Here is a 24,687-nt window from a genome sequence, read left to right as displayed (position 1 = left end):
TCACTTTGCCGCACACCTGAAACTAACACAACATTGTTAATCAACTATACTCTGATATAAAATAAAATAAAATTTCTTTAAAAAGAAACATCTAGGGAAATGTTTAGCAGTCTTGGGAACATTTCGGGGGGAAGGTGGACATTACAAATGCACTGATTCAATTATTTTTTATTTAACACACATCACATTATCATTAGATTTCTATTTCTACAAAAAGTGTGCAAGTTTATAGATAAGACAATTTTTGCAAATGTTGATGTTGAAATGTTGAAAAAAACATGTAGTAGAAGAGAATGTCAAGAAGATATGTAAAGAGTAAGTTTCAGGAAGGATGAACTAAGAATAAACCAAGCTAAGACGTTGGTGCCTGACACAGGGCACTACAAAATACACCAAGGACGAAAGTGTAGGGTCGGCCCCCAGCATCTATTTACAACTATTCAACAAATGACATATAGTCCCTGAGGCTTCGTACAGACCTTTGTACTTTCTAATTACCTTTCAGAGGTAAACATCAAGTTTCTAAGATTAAGGGTAGAAGGTAACAGCTGGGAGAAGAGGAAATGTCACCAGAAAATAGAAGGGGGATTTTTTGTCACCTATGGTGAAAAGCAATATTCATCATTACATAATGGGGCTTCGCTTCTCCAACTTCCTCAACTACCCCAAACAGAGCAGAGAACCAGGAGGAAGTTAAAAAACAAAAAAAAACCCTCTAGATAACAAAAATAAATGTCACAAAGGTCATGCGCGACAACTTATAGACTAACAGGAAAGTCCCCTGGGTCCTCGGGCAGAGCTACGTACTCTTGGACCCTATTCTAAAGGTCGTGACGATCTGCCTTGCAGTCAAATACAGCTTTGAAGCTGCTACCTAGGGCAGAGGGGAGAGGAGTGGATATGGGCACACTGGCAATGGGAGGAGGGGTGAGCTGGCACTGAAAGAGACGCACTGAAAAGCCGTAAACACAAGACACACGTGCTGAGCGAGGCACCAGGGGACCATCTGTCCCCAAAGTAAATGGCCGCACAGGCCACAGAAGCCCTTGAGGACAAGTGCGCAAACAACAAAGGATGCTCAGTGGGGACAGGGAAGGGGGAGGGGCAATCTGGGGCAGGGGATTAGAAGGTGCGCTATTACGATGTTGAAAATAAGCTACGAGGATATATTACACCACACAGGACTGTAGCCAATATTCTACAGTAACTATAAACGGAGGATAACCTTTAATGATCATGAATCACTATATTGTACACCTGTAACTTACATAATATTATACATCAACTGTACTTAAATTTTTTAAAGTAATGTTCGTAAGGAAAACCCTAATCAACAGAGACATATCCCAGATCTACACTCACAACAGTTAATAAACAGTCAGAAGCATGTTTCAGGGCTGTGGGTAAATTAAAATCCCTCCCCAGTGACACAAGGTGGGTGAGGCCTCATCCCACCGACAACCCTGTGACTGGCGTCTACTGGGGCCAAACACACGCGGTAAACAAAACAAGCTGTGTTCCCTTTTGCTTGAGATGCGCCTGATTCCCTCTGCTACAGCCCGGAAGCAGCATCCCAGAACTCGCCCATTTCCTGGGAGGAGTCCTCTCCTAAAAGGCGTGCATGCAGACCACACTCACTTCCCCATGGCCGTACAGCGCGTCCAGGCCAGAAGCCCTACCTGCGTCAGCGTTCTCATCTTTCCTCTCCCTCTCTCCGTTAAATCTGGGGGCAGATCCTTGGTGGATATGTGAGACTTCATTGTCAGCAGTCAGATTAAGAATGAAAGACACAGAGGCGGGAGTTCTCTGTGGTCCAGCGGCTAGTTAGGGCTCCGCGCTTTCACTCATGGAGCCCAGGTTCAATGCTGGGTCTGGGAACTAAGCTCCCACAAGCTGCGCAGCGAGGCCACAAAGGCACCTCATAGTACTGGAGGATAAAATTATTTTTCCAGTAAAGTGGCAAGAACTGCAACAGAGTTTTGAGGAGAGAAACAACTAACTGAAACAGGGTAAGTGACACTGACCCCTCACACCTAATTCTGAAGCGCCTCCCTTGCCCCGGTCTAAATCCAAGTGCCCGGCATCGGTCAGAGCAATCAATTTCCATGTTTGACAGGGCTCAGGACACCCAGTTGATTTTGAAACTGAGCAGGCCTGGGGATCTGACGGAGTCAACCCCACAGGAGGCTCTGGAATTCTCCAGGGAAGAGAGTAACCATCCGTCGGGGAGGGGGGTGGTCAATGGTGGACAGAATGACCTCCGACTGTCACAACAGATCGATTTGGACATCTCACATTTAGCAGTTGTTCGAAGACCTTTCTGAATATGACACAGTGCACAGACTGGGTGGATGGCGTTTTCTATGTGGTACCCTCAGGGGGGTCTGTACTGGGGGAATCAGACTCTCATCTACATTGAGAGAAGCAACAGGGCAATCAGAAACCAATCATAATTCAGTAAGAGGGCAAAAAAAAAAAAAAAATGCCCACATGACGGAATGGAAAAGTTGAAAGCCACAAAAAGAGGAGAAAGTTCCAGCAAAGCCGCTCACTTTCCTGGGGGATCTTCCTTAGCACCCACCTGTTACCCTCGCATCCTGGGACCTTCCATGCGCGGGAAGATAGCTCTACACCGCCCCCTAGCGCTGGCCGCCCCGCTTCTCAGGCTGAGCACCGCAAGGTGAGAGGTTCCTCCACCTCCACTTACTTCCGGCTGCCAACCCTCCCAAAGGCTAAACATAGACAGTCCTCTGCACACAGATTAGGAAACCACCCGGCTATTTTTAGCATCATGCATCTTAGGAATGGAAATGGCCCAGCCTCTGACGGCAACACAATGTGTGTGGCCTGGCTTCACGAACCCACTTCTCAGGAGGGGGGTCAATCGACCCCGGAAAGTGGCCAAAGACCCCGGTGAAAGTTCTGGGCCTCGTTACAAAGCGACGATGGCACGTGGACCACAAGAAAGAATGGCAAGGAAAGGACAATGACAAGTACAAGTCGCGAAGGGACTCGGGAAGATGAGAGATGCCAGGACAGGCCTGATAAGTAAGTCAGAGCATTAGGAGAATGGACCTGGGATGGAAAAAATAAAAAAACAAAAGCCAGGAGCCAGGGATACGGTGCATGGTCATTTGGGGAAACTTGGTCCAGTCAGAAGCGATATTTTCAACTGGGCATTTATTTTACGTGATAAAGAACAGAGGTTGGTCTGATCCGTCTCCTGCCAGGGTACAAGTGGCGCTGTGGCTTCTTTGATCCCCCCTCGCCCCCCCCCGCCCTGTCCCCGCGCCCCCGGCCCTCTGCAGCCCCCGGGATTGGACGTGGATCCCTTTGATCAGCGGCTCAAGCAGCCTGCAGGTGCCCCGTCCCATCACATCACCAAGTCGTAAGAAGCAACCACAGTGCTATCAGCCTTGTGATGCCTTGTCTTGCTGCCCAAACAGCGAGTACAGATAATGGCTACAAAGGTCCCAGGAACCCTTATTTTCTCTCTTTTTGGACTCTAGAACTTTCTGTGCTTTCTTAAAGGTGAACACTCTGGAGAGTTTCAATCCAAACTTGAAGCTCGGAGACACCCCCCCAAAACCGACAGAAAAAGTTGCTTGTGACTTAAAAACACAGTTCAGGGCACTCTGATCTCCTAGGCACACGCTGCTCACGTTCGTTTCGCACGGTTCATGAAGTGACAGCCTTCTTGCATTCCGAACAGATGGCATATAAAGCAGTAAAAACATGTACATTTCTTTTCAAATAACACCGAGAGCCGCCACTTGTAAACAGGGTGTTTAATATTCTAATTTTAGACAGCCTGCATTGACATTGTGGTTTCATGTGCAGTATAAAATTTCTATTTACAAAGTAGTCTCAAAAATGACTTCATAATGTTAGATCAAGAGCAAAAGGGTTTAGAAATTGAATGATGTAAATCATATGGGGTTCAGAGGCTAAGCAAATTACACACCCTGAAGCAGCCCTGGCTTTATGAAAGGAGCCTTTCTCCGGCTCTGTGCGATCCCAGCCCAAGGGAACTTGCATCTGAGAGTTTTCTAAACATTTCAGGTACACTTGAAAGGTGAAAGTAATTCTCATTTCCTATGCAGGATTAAGTCGTTTCCAGCACACACAAACTAGCAGTCACTCACCATCGCATATAAAAACACACTACCAGAAAGGTAAGGGCTTCAGGAGTACAAAGGCACATTAAAAAAAAAAAAAAAAAAGAGCACAGGAGAAATACATTTTTTTAATTCCCCCCCTGCACACGTCCACGGGGCCCCTCGACCTCTTGGTTTGCTATCTACTTACTGATTAATTGATGCCTTTCCACCGCGAACGCTTCAATTAATGCGGCTGACACACGTCCTGGGACACCCCTCCCCAGGGCAAAAAGCTCGGAGGAGAGTCAAACATGCCAGGACGCGTTCGTGTCGGACTCGGGTCTAGAGGCAGTTCTCGAACTTAGGACTCCGGCGACGAGAGGTCTTGCAAGCGCGCTGGCCCTGAGGCCCCCCAGGGCTCCCAGCATGTCCGCGCTGCGGCGGCGCCCGCGGGGACACTCAGGCTGCCCCGCTGGAGCCCGGCGGCCGCTGCCCCAGCCGCAGGCTGTGAGGAAGCTCCGCGAACGCGGCGCGCGGGCCGGGGTGCGTCCCGCCCGGGCGCGCCGGGCGGCGCGGGCGGCGCGGCAGGGGACGGAGCGGGGGCACTCACCGTTCTGCTCCTTGGTGCTGGCGAGCTGGAGTTTGCTGCTCAGGCTGGACTCAGCCCGGGTCCCGGGTCTCTGGCCGGCCAGGGCGGATGTCAGCAGCAGGAGCCCGAAGAGGAGCATTGGGCTGAGCGGGCGGGCGCGCGGGCGGCGGGCACTGGGGCGGCGGGGCTGCGGGCCGGGCTCAGCGCCGCCGAGCCCCGCGGGCTCCTTCCCACATCCTCCCATCCAAGGCTTTCTCCGAGGGCCCTCTTCGGCGTCTCCAGTTTGCGCCGAGGATCAAAGCAGAACCTGGACCTGAACCAGTTCCCCGAGGTCTGAACAGATCCTGCGCCGCGCCGCGGCGGCGGCGGGGGGGGGGGGGGGGGGGGGGGGGGGGGCGAAGGCGAGGGGGAGGGGGGGACGCGGGGGCCGCGCGCGCAGCCGAGGAGTCCCTGGCCAGGGCCCCGAGCACCTGTCAGCCGGCCGACGGCCCGGCGGCGGGTCGGGGGTCGCGCGGGGCCGGCCTGCAGCCCGCGGGGCGGCCGGCACCTTCCAATCGATCACAGAGCTGCCGGTCGGGGCGCTCTCCGGGCGCCGCGGCCGCCCCGCCCCCAGCTCGAGGGGGAGGGGAGGCCCAGGCGCGGGCGCGGCGCCGGGGCCGGGGGGTGTCCCGAGCGGGGCCGGGGTCCCGGCCGAGGCCGCCCCGGCCCGGGCGCACGGAGGCCGCGGGACGCGCTGCCCGCCCGGAGCGCGGCGCGGATCGAGCACCTGGAGGCGGTCCCGCGCGCCCGACCCGCGCAGCGCCGGAGGTCGGGCAGGGGCCGCGCGGGGGCCGCTCGGGCGTCCCCTCCCCAGCGCTCGGGCGGCGCGGCGAGCGGGCCCCGGGCGCGGAGCAGGCCGGCGCGGACCTCGCGTGTCCCTCCCCTTCCCCACCTTCCCGGCGCCGGGGGGGGTGGCCGGGGTCCCGCGCGCCCGGGCGGTCCGGCAGGTGCCGGCGCGTGCGCGGGGTGCCGCGGGGCCCCGGCGGGGGGATGCGGCCCGGGCTACCCGAGCGCCACGCGACGAGCCGGCTGGGCGCGGCGGGCGCTGCCCGAGCCGGGGGACGAGGGAAGAACTTCCTGCGCCTCCCCGCCTCCGCGCGGCCCTCCCCCCCGGGCCGGGGCTCCTCGTTCCTTCCCGAGGGCATCCCCGTCCCCAGAGGGCCGGGCTGCGACCCTCGGCCAGGCTTTCTGCGCCCGAGGAAGAAGGGAAGGCGGAACGCAGGGAAGTCTTTGCCTCCAGCTTCCAGCCCTCTGAAGCAGGGAGTGGAAAAAAGTAAATGTAAAGACAAATGGCCGGGATAGAACACCATTTATTCCTTTAACAAACACTGTAGGGACCGAATGCCTCCTGAGTCGGGCACTGTTCTAACACTGCAGACGTGCAACCAGGCAAAAGTCTCTGCCCTCGTGCAGCCTGCCTCAAGCAAGGGCCAGGGCAGGCAAAGCACAAAGAGCGCCCACCTCCTGTCAAAGAGCGGAGGCGAACCACAGGACCAGGTGAGGCCGGGGGAAGGACGGAGCCCCAGGGGGCGAGCTGAAATACGGGCGGACTTTCAGGGCTCCTGCCGAGGGAGCCAGCTGCGCTTCCCGGCCCGGCTAGGCCCTCGGTGAGTACGGAGGGGAGCCGCCCTGGGAAAGGTCCAGGGACGCCTGGGCGGGGACACCCCCACCGTGGACCCAGCTAGGGGCGGAGCCTTCCCGCTGAACGTGGCAAGCCCCCTTCCTCTGCTCGGATGCCCACCGAGCCCAGCCAACTTCACCTCTCTGCTTGTAACATCTTCGTTCTCTTCTCTTTTTTCCCCTCTTAAAATTCTCCGAGGCTCAACTCCCCTTTGAGGCCTTTGCTCACCTCTCCCATGGGTTCATTCTTACTGCTTCACCACTTCTGTCTTCAGAGAGCAGGATGTTAAGGCCGATAAGGAAAGCCCAGTCTCTGATCGTGAAGACGCCGCAGTTTAGCAGACACAGGCCTTGGTCGTGTCTTCACTTGAGCAGCCCCTCAAGGCCAGTGTGAAGCCATATTTGCGCGGTAAATACGTTCTAACCGTGGTCTGTAGATCTGGGGGAGAGTTCCCAGTTTTAATAGCTTCAGGAGATTCGTATGAAAACGACCTGCTTTATGAACACACTCTAATCTATTTGTCTTGAAACCAATCGCTTCCCGGTTTTTCGAATTCGGTACTTTTGATTTCCTAATCAGGATTTTTCTAAATGAGGCTGTTATATGTCTATATCGTTGAGTTTGCTGACCACCCACATAGAGTGTGTGTATGTGTGTGTGTACAGATTTAACCCATTTGCTCTCACGAGATTATAAGGGTGATGACTACCCTTTCTTTGTATCGTTTCATACTGGCTAGAAGAGTGCCTGGCCCAGGGAGCTCATAAAGAAACACTCGGGACCGACTGACAGGTTTCTTGATTGGAGTCACTTACGTTCGCCCTGGAATGTCAGCATGGAGGTTGTATTTGAAAAGTTACACACGATCTAGAATAATCCTCCACCTCTGCGTTTCACCTCATCCAGCGTCTACAGACGGCTTTGGCACTGGCCTTATAAATAAAGCCAGCCGGGTGCCCCTGCAGGACTCCAGACCAAATCCGCCCACATCTCCATTGCCTGGGTTCCCTTCCGTGTCCTTGCACTAGTGTCTCTTGAACTGCCCTTGGCCTTGGCAAGGTTGATGGTTTTAACACTGTATCCTCCTCTGCTCCATTCTGCTTATGAACCCTTCCTAGGAAAGTGGGATCCTTGCATCGAAAGTAAATTTTATATAACCCGGAGTCTGCACAGTTACTAAACAATAGATTCTGAATGAATATGGCTTTGTTTTGGCCTAAAGCATTTTCCTTGAGGAAAGGCATCTGTTCCGCCCACCAGGAGAAAATAATTGGGAACATTCTTTGTGGTTTTCGTGTTTTCTTAAACCTTCGGCAGGCGTGCCCACTCCGGCTGAATATATGTAGAGTACCACCTACAAATTCCTGATGAGGAACATGCCGGAAGGTACTCGGTTATTAGCAGTGATCATTTTGGGGGGGAGGGAGGGTGGGTGTCGCTATTAACTTTTTTTTTTGGAATGAAATAAGATTTAAAGCCAACCAGCCATTCAACTAATGACTTAACACTCAGGAGGGCAGGAACCATGGGGCCGTATATTTTGCCCAGAAAATCAAATGTTACAAGTTTTCTTGCTCTTCTGCTGATGCAGTCCTGACACACACACGCGCACACACACATGCACACACACACACGTGCACACACACACACACACACACAGGGACACGTGCAAAACGATTTTGACTTTTCCCAGAACTTTTCAGTATTTTAGTGGCAGATGAGTGAGTAGGAGTTTCTGAAGTTCAGAGTGCTATGAACTGAAGTGTCCACTACTTTCTAGAATGACTAACTAGCAATACTTCTTTTTTCTTTTTCTTAATAAATTTATTTATTTATTTTTGGCCACATTGGGTTTTCGTTGCTGCACGCGGGCTTCTCATTGCGGTGGCTTCTCTTGTTGTGGAGCATGGGCTCTAGGTGCACGGGCTTCAGTACCTGTGGCTCGCGGGCTCGGTAGTTGTGGCTCGTGGGCTCTAGAGCACAGGCTCAGTAGTTGTGGTGCACGGGCTTAGTTGCTCCGTGGCATGTGGGATCTTCCCGGACCAGGGCTCGAACCCGTGTCCCCTGCATTGTCAGGTGGATTCTTAACCACTGAGCCACCAGGGAAGCCCAGCAACACTTCTATACACATTTAAATGAGGCTGGGAGCTGGGACTGTCGTTAGTAAGCAACGTGAATGCCCACAGATCACAGCAGGAATGGACTGTTCTGGGGGAAAGAAGAAGTGCAGTAAAATCTCTCTCAGAATCATGCTTTTGTTTCTCCACTCTCTCCAGTTACCCCGAGACACACATGACCTCTCTCTCTTCAGACATCTCAGGATATATTAATACTCTGTTTTTCCACCCTAAAAACAGAAAATACACTTTTCCTCATATTTTGTTTATCGAGATCGGTCACCCCTTACCTCCCCATGTGCAGCTGGAATCAGAAAGGCTTGCCTGCCGAGGCAAACGGTAGAGGCTTGTGTCGGGGCCCGCTCTCAGAGGAGCAGATGTACTTTCTCATTGTGGCCTTTTGAGGGAGGGGAGTCCAGAGGTGGGAAGCTCAAGGTGTGTGGCCCAGAGAAACGGGAGATGAGGACAGGCCTTGAGGTGGCTTTGCCCATTGAACTCAAGCTGCTCTTTCCTTCCGGAAGTCACGGTTGAGTGTGCAAAGGTTTTCTGTCAAAATCTCAGAAGTGCTTGTCTGACTCAGAACCCAGAGCGTGTAAGGAGCCAGAAACAGCCCCAAAGAAAGAGGAGCCCTGGCCAACTCAGGGCCACCACAACGAAGGATCGTTTCACCGGGAGACGGGAGACGGGAGACCCCTGACTTAGGCTGGCTTCACTGCTAACAAACAGCGCAACCTTGGTCTAGAATCCTCTCTGCCCCTTTTCCTTACAGGAGACGTTTACACTGGAGTCTGTCTCCAGTGTACATGGAGCATTGAGAATTCTTAGAATTCTTCCATTCTCTAAGCTACGACAGGTAGTGATGCCAATTCTTTTTCAACTTAATTGTGCTTCTGTGATGATACAGGACTAGGACCAATTTCCTGGCCTCAACTCAGAGGTGCCTGGAGGCTGGCAACAGAGGATGAATAGGTGCTTCTCCCCAGGTCCATCCAGTCATGGTAGTTCTCTTTCACCTGTTACGATCCTGGTTGGGAAAGAGAAATTCTACTGATAACCAAAAAGAAAGGGAGAAAAAAGAGTTTGGAAACCACTGACTAAGGCAAGTGTCAGGAATTGTATTGAATTCAGGAAAACAATTAGTTACGTGTGGGTAGCCACCTTTTCATGTTTAATATCTGTTTGGTATCATCAGAAGATGCCAAGTGTGGTTCCGAGGTAAAGAAAAATAGTACAGTACATAAGGGAGCTGTAACTCGTAAGGAAATTCTGTCGTCATTAGCCAGGCACGGACATCCGATCTGCTATTCCACAGAGTCCCACGGGTGGCATCCCGAACAATCCTGAGATCGGGGCGCCCCCTGAAAATTCGGACAACCACCAAACACTGTGTTTGATCATATCCCGTGGTCAATAAATGTCCTTTTTCTCTCCCCCGAAATCATGTGTAGGCTCTGCAGGCTTCTGTCCACGTGGTGACAAATCGTAGTAAAGAACTCAAGACACGGCCACGGATCTTCCTTTCTCAGACAGTGAGCCCCTTCTTTCAGAGGTCATGAGAGAAGGACCCTCTCACTTTGTGATCATTGTTTCGGGGCAGTCTTTCCTTGGCTGTCAGCCTTTGTATAAGGGGCCCAGAGCCTCAGTATGCAGCTTCACGAATGTGGAAGCAGGCAGGGACAGAGAGCTTAACTCGTCTTACGTCAAGGATCCCTCGATCGCTTTTGAAGCTCAGGATAGTTCAAAGGGTTGTCATAACCCTTTTCTACTGTGATGACTACTCCCAGCCGTCTGTCATCTTTATGGTGAGAAAAGCGCCTGCTCTCTTCTATCCTAAAACAGCCTTGCGACATCCTAAGGCATTGTTTTATTTTCCCAAATTTTATTTCTCTGGGCACAGTTGGCTTTGATGCTTTCCGCATCTTCCCGGACCCCAGTCTCTCCTTGCTCATTGTCTGGGTTATCTTTTACTGGTTCTTCGTGAAATTAGGAGGGTAAAAAGCATGCCTTTCCCCGCAGATTGCGAGTTAAACAGAAGGCAACCAGGGAAAATAAAAGTGAGGGGAGAATCATTCAGATTCAGATTTACTTTGTGAAGCACCTGTCATGTCCCAGGAACTGTTAGATACCTTGAAGTATATTTTCTCATTTCATCTTCCCACCAATCCTTTGAGGAAAGCTGGAGTTTCCCCCATGTTACTGCAGAGAGATGGAGAATTAATGGAGAATTTGCCTGGGGTCACACTACCGGTGACAGGTACCAGGTCACCTTTGTCTCCCGACTCCCCTTAGACTCCGGTGTGTTTCATTCGACACTCTGAGGCCCTGGATTTTGGACCAAAGTGTTCCCACGTGAAAGTTTTGCATGTTTCCCAAAGTTTTCTTCATGACGACTGGCCTCCCCATCTTTGATCTGGGGTAGACCTTGGCGTACGTAGACGAACTCTCGCACGTGTTCAAGAGCACAGTGCCGAGACAGCTAGCATCTTTCCGGAACAGCCTAAGTAAAAGATGTGAGCCAGACTGAATCTGGGTCACTGGAGGTAGGGTGGTGACTAAGGCTGGCCTGGGGTCGAAGCCCACCCAAGGCGTGGGCATCCTGTTTATCCTGGCCAAGTTAGTCATCCAGGGAATGCCTCAGTCTGCACCGTCTGTGGGCAGTTATGTCAAAGAATCTATCTCCTTGTCTTTGAGGACAAAGGGGAAGGAGTTCTCATTCCTCTCTTGCTGTTCATGATTGCTACTGAATTACAGCATCAGGGCTGGGAAGACATACACTCTTTTCCCAGTTGTTCCCTTGGAAGAATCAATTTATGATGAACTCTAGGTGTCAGAGCCTAGGCTTCTTTCAAGCCTACCATTCCTATGTGTATCCCTCCGCGTGTTTCTAATTCAAAATTCCTGGTCTACAGTGTTTTCTTAAAGCCCTATGGCAAGGCAAATTTGCATCTGCATTGATAATTTTATGAAGGTATTTTTAGATAGGCTGGAGTTTTTCAAAGCCCAAAGGCAAGAACTAACCAGCGACCTGTTAAGCCCTCAGGCGAGCAAAAGTCTTCAAATGAAATTCTAATTCCTGAAATAAATTCCGTTCGTATCTGAAGGGATATAGGAGTGGAAAAGACACTCACGGTATCAATATTTGTCCCATCAGACAGTGTGGAAAAAACTCCATTCTTTCTTTTCTTTCTTGAATGACTTTGTAGACACACATAAAACCAAACAAAAATGTGAGTGTTGGCCCATTAATCTAGCCACTATTTTTCACACTTACTGAGGCAAATGATTATACTATGGGACTGTTAAAAAACACTATTTTAGGAATTCAGAGCGCTTCCTAGTACCTCTTTCTTCCTGGCTGCCTAGATTTCTGTTTGAATTTGATCATCGCCGTGTCCACCCACGTTCAGCACTCTCAGCCCTGAAGGGGGAAGCAATGTCCCATCCCTCAGAGTCTGTGTGGTCTGGTACACGAATCGACCGTCACCTAGTCTGTGAAGTACAGCAGCCTATTTTCATGTTACCTCTTGCAGAGCTGTTATCACATGACTACCTTTTTGATTGAAATGTCCACAATGAAGTACTCTACAGTGGAGTTTCTACAAATGATGGATAAATTAATTAACTCTGTGCATAACTATTAATACAATCCCCATTTTAAAGATGAGAAACTGAGCCCCAGGAAGGCTTTGTAACTTGACCAGAGTCCCATGTTTGTGAGTAGCAAAACCAAGCAGGACCCTGCGGGGCTCCTGGTCTCGGAAGCCTTTCTGTCCCCCATTTCTTTTTTGTAGGTAGCAGGCTCCAGCGTCCATGGCCTTCCCATGGAGGTTCAAACAGTTGCTCATCAGGGAAGGGAGGAGATGCAGAGACAAGGGAGGGGCAGTCGAGAAACAATGGTGCAGCCTTGGGGCAGGGTCCCGGTTCCCCCTCCAGGGCTGCACAGAACAACATCATTGAGCTGTTTTGCAGATACTGAGATGCCCATCAAATGGAAGATGAAGCATTCTTCATTCCAGAAGACAGGAAGCACAGAAGCTCAGCAGGGACCTCCTGAGGCCAGATTAAAGGAGCGCAGGCCCTGCGCACACCCTGGTCCTTGTCAGCACCCCCGCCCTGGAGCCATTGCTACAAAACTCCTCACCAAATCCTCCCGGGTTGGGACACACAGTGTTCAAAGGCAGGAACCTGCTGTGTCCCCCTTTGCCTGGAAAAGTATTAAAGCTCTTCTTTTCTACTTCACCCAGCTGTGTCTCCAAGATTCCATTCAGCGCCGGTGCACGGAGGCCGCGTTTTCTGCATCAGTATTGAAGCCAGAACTGGAATGCGGGCACTCGGTTCCGGTGCCGGCGCTTTAAACCATCACGTTTTCATTCCTCCATGAGCGTCTCCAAAAAGACATTTCAGACTTATGAAATGTACATTTATATTAAGCACTTGGTGTTTATTTTATGACTCCACACCGTTTTAGTCATAAATATGTAACTTAAAAATTCTACCGCCAACAACAAACATACATCATTTTGATTCTGGTCTCACATCAAAAGGACGGCGCCCCAAGCCTACAGGAACTAGGCACTCCGTCAGTGAAACCATCACGGTGTCTTGGATGGAATACCCTTTTTAGTGGCTATGGAAATGTGAAATGAATCTTCTGAAACCATCCAAAGGGAAAAGGCTCTGTTGCCCTGATTCTTAGCGAGAAGACTTCTTGCCATAAAATCGCCGTTACTGTGTTCCTGGGCCTGACAACCCGTGATGAGGGAAAATCATAATTTGTATTCACATCAGCTTCTGAAGGACAGAAGTAGGAAAAAGCAAAGGCAGTGAGGTGACTAACTTGTTTCTGGGGAAAAGTGAACGTTCTAAGTAGGAGACAGAGTTTCTGTTACCGCTAACCTTGAGGTCATCATGGGCTTGACCAAGACGGCAGTCTGTCGGGAGCTTCAGTGCATGCGTGCTGCTGGACCCAAGAAGCTACAAGGTAAATAAAAGGCATGATTGCTGCCCTCAGTGAGTTCCCCCTGATTTGGGGCATCCAGTCATCTTCATGTGTGTTTGTTTCCACCTGTGATGTGACCTGTCCTCTTGCATTATCTACAGTCTGCAGAAAGCCCTGCAGACTGCACTCTGCACTCTTAATGTTCCTGAAAGCTGTCCTCAGGTTACCAGCTTCATCTCTTTAAACACAAAGCTGATCACAGCCTGATCCCTGCTCTAAAAGTCCGAGCCTCCCCCTTGACTGCAGGAGAAGAAAAACGTTCTCCTTGGGCGTGATCTTCTCTTCCTTACCCACCGGGTCTCACACTCCCGATGCACCACAGTTCCTGTACTCACACTTGCTGGTCCTTGCTGCTTTTCTTGTGCTCACTCCACAGTTATAGATAGCTCAGTCTGGGACTTCTTCTATTCTGATTTACTCTTCTTATCAGCTTCTTTTTTCCCAGTACTTAACATACTGCACTTACTGAATAATAATCGCTAACTCTACTATGCCAGGCACCATTCTAAAGATTTCATGTATACTCACATCTTCATTCTCACAGCAAACATACAAGATGGGTGTATTAGTTTTTAATTTATTTTATAAGTATAGTTGACTTTCAGTGTTCTGTGAGTTTCTGCTGTACAGCAAAGTGACTCAGTTATACGCATGTATACATTCTTTTTCATATTCTTTCCCATGATGGTTTATCACAGGATATTGAATATAGTTCCCTGTGCTATACAGTAGGACTTGGTTGTTTATCCATTCTCTATATAATAGTTTGCATCTGCTAACCCCAAACTCCCAATCCATCCGCCCCCCCATCCTCCTCCCCCTTGGCTACCACAAGTCTGTTCTCTATGTCCGTGAGTCTGTTTCGTATATAAGTTCATCTGTGTTATATTTTAGATTCCACGTATAAGTGATACCACATGGTATTTGTCTTTCTCTGTCTGAGATGGGTGTACCCAATAGGATTTACAGAGAAGCAGAGGAAGAACAGAGAGGCCAAGCGATTTACCTAAGACCACTCGGGCTGTAGGTGGCAGAGCCAGGTCCTGAACTGGGTAAGTCTAATTCTCGAGTTCCTGCTTTCGACCATCACTCTGCCTCTAACAGAAGGGGTCCAACCGGTACGGGAGGCCGTGTAGATGCCCAGTCACCATCTAAGCATTGAAGTCAGAGGTACAAGCTAACATCTTCTTTTCTCTCCAAAAGGCTGTTATTAATTCGGTGGAGGATTTTATCATTAATGGTGTCTTAAAATAAAGATAACACTGAGTAATTTTTTTGGCTGAATAAAGAAGTCTTTCCCTAACTTCTCTCCTTTTCCCACCATCACTGAGTCATCACCAGGGTAAGTCTCATCCTTCCAAAACCTTTCTAGGACAAATCCTTAGCCCCACTGCCCCCAAATTAATGATAATATCCTCTAGGTTTGCTGATGCACCCTCCCTGAAATTGACCGTAAATGCTTTGATGGCAGAAATCGTGCCTACTCTCTCTCTCCTGTTTTCAGTCCAACCACCCCTGGACCGCCTGCCCACCACAGCACTTAACTCTGCATGTGTGCACTTCCATGTTGAACACATCTTTTAATAGCTGGTGAGTGAAATTAACAAAAGTATGAAGTAGCCAAATGCAGTTACAGCCATGATAAATCTTCATGGAAGAAAAATGAATGAGGAGCGGCTCCTTCCGACATAGTGACGGAGACTGGAGCCATGTGGAGTTCATTTTCTTGCTTGGCTGTCAGTCAGAGTTGCGGAGCTTGTAAACGGAAGAGCTAAATTATGGAAAACAGGAGTCAAAATGTACAAATCTCTAGGCTCACACCTAAGTGAAAATTATTCATATAATTTTATTTATTTGATGAGCTGAAAGAAGACCAGGTGAGCACTTCCCAAACCGGAAGCAATGCAGAATCTGTCTTTTCAGAAGTCCTATGGTAATACTCATTCCAATATTACAAGGTTGTTTCTAAAGCCTGGCAAACAGCCCAATTCATATTGCCTGAGTGGTTTAAATAGAGTTATGATAGAAAAATCTTATGTAACAGATGGTTCACAAGACTCTAATAGCCAATCTGTTATAGCCAAGATGTCATCATTTTGAAAAATAACTTCTAGGAAAGTATCTTCTTCATATTTTGAAAGTATGATGTCAAATGAAATCCTTTGCTTTTTAATTTTAGATTTTAAATTTGTGTGTTACAATTTAAAACATGTATGTGTGTGCAAGCATGTGGTTTTGAAATAATAATTGCTGACTGTTGCTGCCTGGGGAGAAGAAATTTCAAGAGCCACTGAGCTAAAATGGGAAATGAAGGGTCGCTGTTTATGAAGATTCATACGTAGAGTAATTTAATGAAATGACAATTCACTTTGCATCTCCTGTGCTTTGGGCAATTAATTTTACTGTGAAATATTAGACTTCAGCTCTGAGTTAATGTCTTACAAAATAAAGAAACTGTCGTGGACTGAGCCAAACATGCCACTTCACGATTAAAAACAGCATATAGGGAACTATACTCAATATTTTTAACACCTATAAGGAAGAGAATCTGAAAAAATATATGTGTGTGTGTGTATATATATATATATATATATATATATATATATATGAATGTATAATTGAATCGCTTTGCTGTATACCTGAAATTAACACATTGTACATCAACTATATTTCAATAAAAAACAATGTTTAAAAAACATATGCTGAGATTTTATTCTTAGAAATAAATTAATTCATAACACAGTAATGAAAAAAACTTCCCTAATGAGCTTAGATAAAATATAATTACTCTCATGACGCTTTAAGTTCATGAAAATGGATTGTATTGTGACGTAAAAATACTGTTTATAAATAAATACTGTCTATAAAAAAATTGAATCACTGTGTTGTACACCTGAAACTAACGTAACATTGTAAATCCACTATCGTTCAATAAAAAGAAATAAATAAAAATGCTGTCTATGATAGTTTCCTTGTTCCTTTCACCACAGATGCTGAAATGGTGCATTTGCAGCTGACGTGGAGTGGGGTTTCCAAGCACTGCCTCATGTAAATGTCCCTCCTGAAGTTGATGAGGCACAAAACTTCACAGGAGAAAGGACGCATATATTTCTGAAACTAGGATTGACCTTTCATTAGTAATTTAATTTTGAAAGATTTTAAAATGTTTTACAGTATACCACATGCTGATGCAGGAGGTTCATTTATCGTAGGACATCATGTTACGATGAGAAGTACACACAACTGGAAGTTCTGTGTCCCACCACAATTAGATTTGTGACTTTAACAGCAAGGAAAAGTTAACTTGTCCGGTCCTTAGTTTCTACAACTGCAAAAAAGAAAGTTTACCTGGTTGATTTCAAGATTCTGTTTCCAACAATTTCCGATTCAATATACACTTTGTTTCTTTTTTACTGGAAAAAATATCTATTCTCATAGTCTTTCTTGTGTGAAGACAATTACATCTTAAAGGATCTTCTTTATTTTTCTTTAAAGGGAAACAACCTGTGTCCAGAGAGCTTCTACTTAGCTGGACATCACATCAGAGCAGTCATGGTTTCTTAGAGATCTGCCTACCTTGACCTTAAGGACTTTTCTGGCCAGAGGCAGTATATAGATCACTCTAAAAAATGTTAAATGTTTAAAACAACAGAAAAACAAACAAAATATTACTGGGGGGGGGGGGGGAGAACGTGAAATCTAAAAAAAGAAGAAAGGAAAAAAACTCCCAAGGGAGAATATAAGGCTCCTATAATCAAAATTTCCATGTGTTTAGAAAAAACTATTATCCAAATTATTCTTCAAGTGTTTAACAGTTTAGGATTTTTATACTGCCTTTGGTCATTATCTTTTCCTATGAATATGAGTTACAAAGTGACAGTGGCCAATTTCTGCTTTGGCTTCTGCTGGTGGTTCTGCAGTGGCAAGCCTGTGATGTTTGAGCTCCATGAAGCAATAGAAAAGGATATTGATTGATGGCGCTGTCTTCTATACATATGCAAATTGTGTTTGCATTAATATTAATATTGTCTAGATACAAAAGGAAACATTTCCTTTATCATTATATCATAATAACGAATATTACTACCTTCTAGACTTCAATGTAAATTAAAAACACTACAGTTATTAAAACTTATCTCCTGACATTCTGCTATGGATTTGTTCTTTGCCTTCCTCTGAATCTAATATCGTGTGGTTATTCACGTCGAAAACACCAGGAGGCACATACAGGAGACTCTGTATCTGTTACTATGGTGACTATTGGATGTATTTTGAAAGAAAAAGCAACCATTATTATGCATAAATTTAAATACTACTGTCCACCTTTTTTAGAATTGCCGTTGGAAATTAGACGTCGCATTTTAAAAATTGTTTAAAGTCGTATGCTTCCTATCTTTCTTCTCAAGGAAGACATAACTAGTTGGAACAACACAAACAAATAGCTGAGTTGTTAAGGAGAGTAAACTACAACTTGTGTTTTCCTCTAAAGATGCTGACACATTATTCTGTACGTGGGCTCTAGAGACAGTCTGATCTGGCTCAAATCATAGCTCTGTCACTTATTGGATGTTTATTTCCCTCTGTAACATAAAAGGAACCATAAAGAGGAATTAGAATGCATTATGGATAAATTTGATTTGAGTATGTGGACCAAAATCATTTTTAGGGTGAGCGGACAGAGAAATAAATGTACAATATCTTACAGTATTTACTGATTTAAGGTGCCATGATTAGCATCTTAGAGACTCTTTTGCAGGTCATGCATCATAATACTGTCATTGATACAGGTGTATTCTGAAGTTGTATTTTCAGTATTTTATTTTCACCTTTTTCCAAAAAAGTATTGACTCTGAGTATCGGGCACTGTGCTAGGTCCTGGGAGACAATTGACAGTAGCCAGGGTGAAGCCCTAAGAATCTCTAATACGTAGACTCTGGGTCGAGAAGAACAATTGAGAAAAGGGGTCTAAGAAGAGCCAGTCTTGTTAGGTGTAACAAACACAAGACATGTCAGGAGAGCTGGGGAGAGTACGCGTTCAGTTGTTAGAGGTAAGGAATGGGGTTACTGGGTAGCGTCTGTGAAAACTATTAGATAAAGAGCACACTGGATTGGGGACCATGGAGGTCATTGCTGACCTTGACAAAAGCAGTTTTAGTGGTAAGGCAATGACAGTAGCTAGAATAGGATGAGTGGAAGATTTAATTGCAGATTGGTTTTTAATTTAAATAATCCATTGTATTATCATTTATATACAATTAATTTGTGCATTTTAAGTGTACGCTTCGGTGAGGTTTGCCCCACGTAGACACTGATGATAGGGAACTGATGGGATGATCATGTGAAGACACAGCAAGAAGGCGGCCACGTGTAAGCCAGGGAGAGAGTCCTCGAAGAAGCCAAAAATGCTCCCGCCTTGATCTCGGACTTCTAATCTCCAGAACTGTGAGAACGTAAACCTCTCTTGTCCAAGCCACCCAGGCTATGGTATTTTGGGCTCTTTGCTGGGGTTATGACAGCCCTAGCAAACGAACACAAGTGTCTTCTCCCCACCACCTTGGGCAAATTGTCTTCTTATTTAAATGATGAGAGTTCTCTCTATATTCAAGATATGTCTTTGTCAGATATGTCTTTTGTCTTTTCTCATATTAATTGAGAACATTTTCTCCCACTCTGTGGTTAGCATTCTTAGGTGCTTAATGGTATCTTTCAAAACGAAAATGTTTTAATTTAGGTAGAGTCCGCGTTATCATGTGTTTATTTCAGGGTTTGTGAAGTTTCTTATATCTTACCTAAGAAATCTTTACCTACTCAAATTTATACGATTTTCTCCTATGTTTTCTTCTGGAATTTTTATAGTTTTTGTCTATGATCCATTTCAAGTTAACATTTGGGTATGGAGGAAAGTGAAAAAAATTACATTTTCCCCATTATGCATATCTAATTGTTCCAAGACTCTTTGTTGCCAAGATTTTACTTTTCCCAATGAATTAACTTGGCGCCTTGGTTGATAATCATTGAGCACGTGTGTGGGTCCACATCTGAACACTTCGTTCAGTTCCCTAGATCTGTATTTCTCTTTTTCTGCCAATTCTGTGCCTTCTGAACTATTGTAGCTTTATAGTAAGCCTTGAAATCAAGCAATGTGAGTCCTCCAGGTTGGTTCTTTTTCTTTTTTTAAATTGCTTTGACTATAGATAATTTGAATCAGTTTGTCAAATTCTACCCAAAAATCCTGCTGGAATTTTTATTAAGATTGCTTTATAGATAAATTTAGGGAGAATTGACCTCCTAATAATATCAAGTCTCTCAGTCTGTGAGCATATTCTGACCTCATTTATTTAGGTCTTTAGTTACTCTCAGCAATGTTTGGTAGTTTTCAGTAGACAGATTTTGTACATATTTTGTGAAATTCACAACATAAATTTTTCTTGTTTTTAAACAATATTATAAGTGGAATTGTGTCTTTTTACTTCTTTTTCCGGTTGTGTGTTCCTAGTGAATAGAAATAATATCAAGTTTTGTATTAATATATTGATCTCATTGATCTGCCTAAATTCACTTACTAATTCGAATAGATCTTTTGTGGATTCCTTATAATTTTCTACGTACACAATCATGTCATCTTATTATGGGTTGAAAGTCTCCCCTCAAGTCTCCCCTCAAATGACATGCTGCAGTCTTAACGCCCAGTACATGTGAATGTGGCCTTATTTAAAAATAGGTCTTCACAGATTTAATTATCGTAAGATGAGGTCATTAGGATGGACCTTAATCCAATAGGATTGATGTCTTTATAGGAAGATGGCCGCGTGCAGACACAGACGCACAAAGAGAGCACCCTGTGAAGATTAGGGCAGGTTATGGAGTTAAATAGCTACAAGGCAAGGAATATAGGGATTGACAGCCTCACCGGAAGATGGGAAGGACAGGGACGGTCTTCCCTCTAGAAGTTTCAGAGGGATCACGGCCCTGCCAAAACCTTGATTTTAGACTTCTAGCTCCCAGAAATTACTTAGTTGTGTTTAGCCACCTTGTTTGAGCTATTGGTTATGGCAGCCCAAGGAAACTGCAAATAGAGAGTTCTGTTTCTTTCTTTTGAACCTCTATGTCATTTATTTCTTCCTGCTATGTTACAGTAGCTAGTATAACCAGTAAGATGTGGATTACAAGTGAGGAGAATGTGCATCCTTGCCTCCATCCTGATCCCAGAGAATTATGGATCTAGACTTTCACCTCACAGCTGATGTTGGCTGTGGGTTTTTATCAGGTTGAGAAAGTTTCCTTCTACTGGTAGTTTTCTTAGTTTCCTTAGTTATATTCAGTTGACGAATACTGGACTTATTAAAGATTTTTGTGTCTAGGGTCTGTAGTTTTCTTTATTTGGAATGCGTTTTTCTAGAGTTGGCATTAATGTAATGCTGACCTCATAAAAGGTTTAACTGGGTAATTGTTCAAATTTGAGAAGACTGTATGTTTGCAGTTATTGGTTAAGGTGATTGATAGTGTCATTCAGATCTTCTATATCCTTACTGTTTTCTTTATTTTCTTTCTTTATTTATTTTTATCTAATTCTTCTAGTAAAAGCTCACTGTGTCTGGTTTACTAACATCGTACAAAACATCACCTCAGTCCAAGGGACCCTTTTCAAAGTAAAGCAGGTGAGACAATGGGCATGTGATAATAGAATCCACTGATCTCGTCGTATGTAGACTGACCTGGATGCTCTTGGTCTGACAGAACGTTGGAATAGCCTCAGAGGAAAGTAAAAAAGGTGCCACCTTAAAGATGATAGCCTGTAGAGTTGAGGCTCTGACCTTCAGGGTGTGATATATACCTTAAACCTATGGCCATTCTATGGAGCTGTGTCCCTGGTAGTGAAAATAGATGGTTTCAGAATCAAGGGGAGAAGGAAGGGAGGCTTTAGTAAACTCGTGGTCATCATCCTGGGCTTTGGGGGAGAGCAGCTACCGGAGGCAATATTGATGCTACGAAAGCATCACTCCCTCCTGGTCCTTTTGGGCTCACCATGCCCACATTCCAAGAGTAAAGGAAAGGAGTTTCCTGTATCCACTGGAGGAATCAAGTGGCCTTAATCATCATACGGAGACGAGATGGCTGTGTTCTGATGGAGCGCGAAGGATCGAGTCTGAAACTCAGATGATAACTTCCGTGTTCTTCGTCACTTCCGCAGCCCGCCATAGCAACGAGCGGGCCATCTCCCCATTTCACAAGGCGTAATAACCAGAGGCTCCAACCTCGCAACAGGGAGGTTTGTGTTACTCCACTGGGAAAGCGAACTGGACCACCAGAGGTGATGGCCGTGCGCAAGCAGTATCTTGAGTGATGTGCTGAACCACTGAGCCCAAAAGATGCGGCAGGGACAACACCTCGTTCCTCACATCTTCCTACTAGAAACTTTCCATCGGAAGTGGTGATCAGACACCGCCTTGAAGAAGCAGTGAGGGGAACGGATGAGCTGATCAAGGGCCATCAGTGGATCTGAATAGTACCCCATCCTCATGCCAGCCTTCCCAGGGCTGACCTCTGACTGCCGGCACATGCACCTTTTGACCGAGTGCTTCCTTTTATTTTCTGTTTATATATAAAGTCTTTTTTGTTTTCGCTTAATGATAGTAGTTTAAAAGTTATAAACCTACAAAGTGGATCTGCCGTGACACCTGCCCCCATCATAATCACCACTGTGTTGTCATCGTGCTAACAGTGGCTGATAGGATTGCTACTTATTGCGGCATTGCAGTGCAAAGCAGACGTGAGCACGGTGGCCATATACAGCATCAGTATTTGTATTTGTAAGGAAGACAATTTCATTGTAAGAAAAGCAATCTATGATGAGGAATGAGAGACAAAATAGAATTTAGTGTGTAAAGCAGACATAGAATTTGGAACTGAACTCATGGAAAGCTAGTAGCTTCTGGAAGTCATGTTTTGAACTGGGGTCCAGTACTTGCACAGTGGTACCAGGTATGTGGGTAGTTAACAGTGGAGCTGAACAAATAGAGTGGGCTACAAATAATATCCACTTGTAAACCGATCGGTCCATAGGTCATTTAACAAGTTCTGGTAACTAGCATTTTAAAAAGCAGGATTCTTTTGTACATGATTCCAAAAATCTTGACTGAGTGTTTTCTTGGTGATCAGCACTGCACGGAGGCCAGAAGTACTGAGGAATGAACTCTCCGTGGTTGGTTCTTAACCAGTCTCTAGTGGAAGCTGATGTATAAATATCCCAGCTCCTTTGTCCCTCAAGTGGATCAACGCTGAGTTCAAGCCTCGTTGGCTGCTAGAATCCCCAAGGGATTAAGTTCCGCTTACACAATGGTAATCTGCTTGTAAAATACTCTTATTTGGTTTAACTTTCCTATTTCCCTATCGGTGCTCGTTGAGGTCACTTTTTAAACTTTGGCATCTGGTCCCCGCAAGACCAAACAAGGAGTATTTCTTCCTGCACATCAGGCTCTTTCTTGCCTTCATACTTTTGCTTACAATGTTTTCTTCACTTTTTCCTCCCTGGCTAATGTCCATGTACCTGTGAGGGCACAGCTCTGAGGAGACCTTCTGGAAACCTCCGTGCTGAGTTAGTGACTCTCCCCTGAGATCCCGGAGTGGGTGAGCATCTCCGTGACTCCACTGACTGCACTGGGTTATGAGTGTTCATTCATCCGTGTTCACCACAGGCCCCCTCCTCATTCTTGAGACAGGAGTTGTGTCACAAAATCAGGCCCACGGCTGATCATTAAATGTTTGCTAAAGAAATAAATGCCCATGCATCTGAGCAGAACACAAAAATATAACGTGCCTTAAAAACTGTATTTTGAGCAATGCCAGCCCTATTGGTTTTCATGACTGATCCTAAAAATTCTTTTGAGTACAACAAAGTACTTTGGGATCGATGTTTGTTAAAAACAAAATTAGCCATAGTAATTATGGATATAGTTATATCAGAAGTGTAAATTAAAAAGTAAATTATCGTGACATCATGAAACTGCTAGCAAAACCTTTGATGCCACATGTGACAAGTGTGCAAATTGGCGCCATTCCCCCATAGCCAAAGCAAAAACGGTCAAGAACGGTTTTGATCAAGTGGCCGTAAGTTTTCAGCAATTGGTAGGCTCCCGACGCACGAACAGGAGGAGACTAAGAATATGGTTGTTTTGGAAGTCCATGGCATCAAGTCAAATGTTAATAGGCTGAGCCATGTGAATGTATCCACAATTGAACAGATTCCAAAGAGGAAATGTATATCATTTGGTCAGCACGTGCCTGTTACCAGACGCACGGCAATGTACGGAAAACAACAACATTGTTTAAGTTTTTGATGGTGAAAAGATATTATTTAAAAATATGTACTCACAAAAACTCAAACACATTTTCTTCTTAAGTGTTAATTAAAGAATTATTATTGCTCAGTAGGCATGTATTAAGAGATCAAGAAGGCAGTGAATTCATATTTGTTAAGTGTGATTAATGAATTCTTTCCCCCACCTGTTCCTTCTCCTCAGTCAAAAGGTGTATAAAAGACAAGATGCTGCTAACATCACAAAATAAAACTGATAGACGGGGCTTCCCTGGTGGCGCAGTGGTTGAGAATCTGCCTGCCAATGCAGGGGACGTGGGTTCGAGCCCTGGTCTGGGAAGATCCCACATGCCGCGGAGCAACTAAGCCCCTGCACCACAACTACTGAGCCTGCGCGTCTGGAGCCTGTGCCCCGCAATGAGAGGTCGTGATAGTGAAAGGCCCACGCACTGCGATGAAGAGTGGCCCCCGCTCGCTGCAACTAGAGAAAGCCCTCGCACAGAAACAAAGACCCAACACAGCCAAAATAAATAAGTAAATAAATAAAACATCCTTCCCTCTACTAAAAAAAAAAACTGATAGACGGACATGTAACCCTGTTGTTACGTATTTGGCCGACCTGGTTCATTGCAAGGGTTTTATCAAGTAAAAGTCTGTAGTAACATAGGTCAGCCACTAGAGGGCTCACACTCCTGAGAGGATTAATTTCCCTAAGACGGTGCATCAAACATTAGCAAAGACTTGAATGCCTGCAGTGCGGTAACCCAATACCCAAACGCAGGAAATATGTCCTTTCTCATGTGTTGAGAGCCTGCTGGGGGAACACACTCATCCAAAATTTTTATAATAAAAAAGGGAAGTTCTGTAAGAGAGAACCATACACAACTTCAGGAACAGAGACGAAGGT

The 24,687-nt window shown here is 46.0% G+C and overlaps 1 protein-coding gene and 1 long non-coding RNA gene across 3 annotated transcripts in view; one reads left to right on the top strand and one right to left on the bottom strand.

The window, feature by feature from the left end:
* PDGFC (platelet derived growth factor C) overlaps positions 1-4,933 on the bottom strand; it is a 219,346-nt gene extending 214,413 nt beyond the window's left edge. For both annotated transcript variants that reach the window (XM_033857426.2, XM_073805625.1), the window contains exon 1: positions 4,711-4,933. In XM_033857426.2, the coding sequence (XP_033713317.1) occupies positions 4,711-4,933 (223 nt within the window). The remainder of the gene's footprint in view (positions 1-4,710) is intronic.
* Positions 4,887-16,407, top strand: LOC141278832 (uncharacterized). Its single transcript, XR_012332223.1, has 3 exons — positions 4,887-5,020; positions 6,063-6,335; positions 11,830-16,407. It is a non-coding gene; the product is annotated as an uncharacterized lncRNA (long non-coding RNA).
* The last annotated feature ends 8,280 nt before the right edge of the window (positions 16,408-24,687 follow it).

The sequence above is a fragment of the Tursiops truncatus genome, chromosome 5, assembly GCF_011762595.2.
Source record: "Tursiops truncatus isolate mTurTru1 chromosome 5, mTurTru1.mat.Y, whole genome shotgun sequence".
In the NCBI taxonomy this organism is placed as follows: domain Eukaryota; kingdom Metazoa; phylum Chordata; class Mammalia; order Artiodactyla; family Delphinidae; genus Tursiops; species Tursiops truncatus.
Note: the sequence above shows the minus strand (reverse complement) of the source record. Positions and strands in the feature narration are given on the sequence as shown.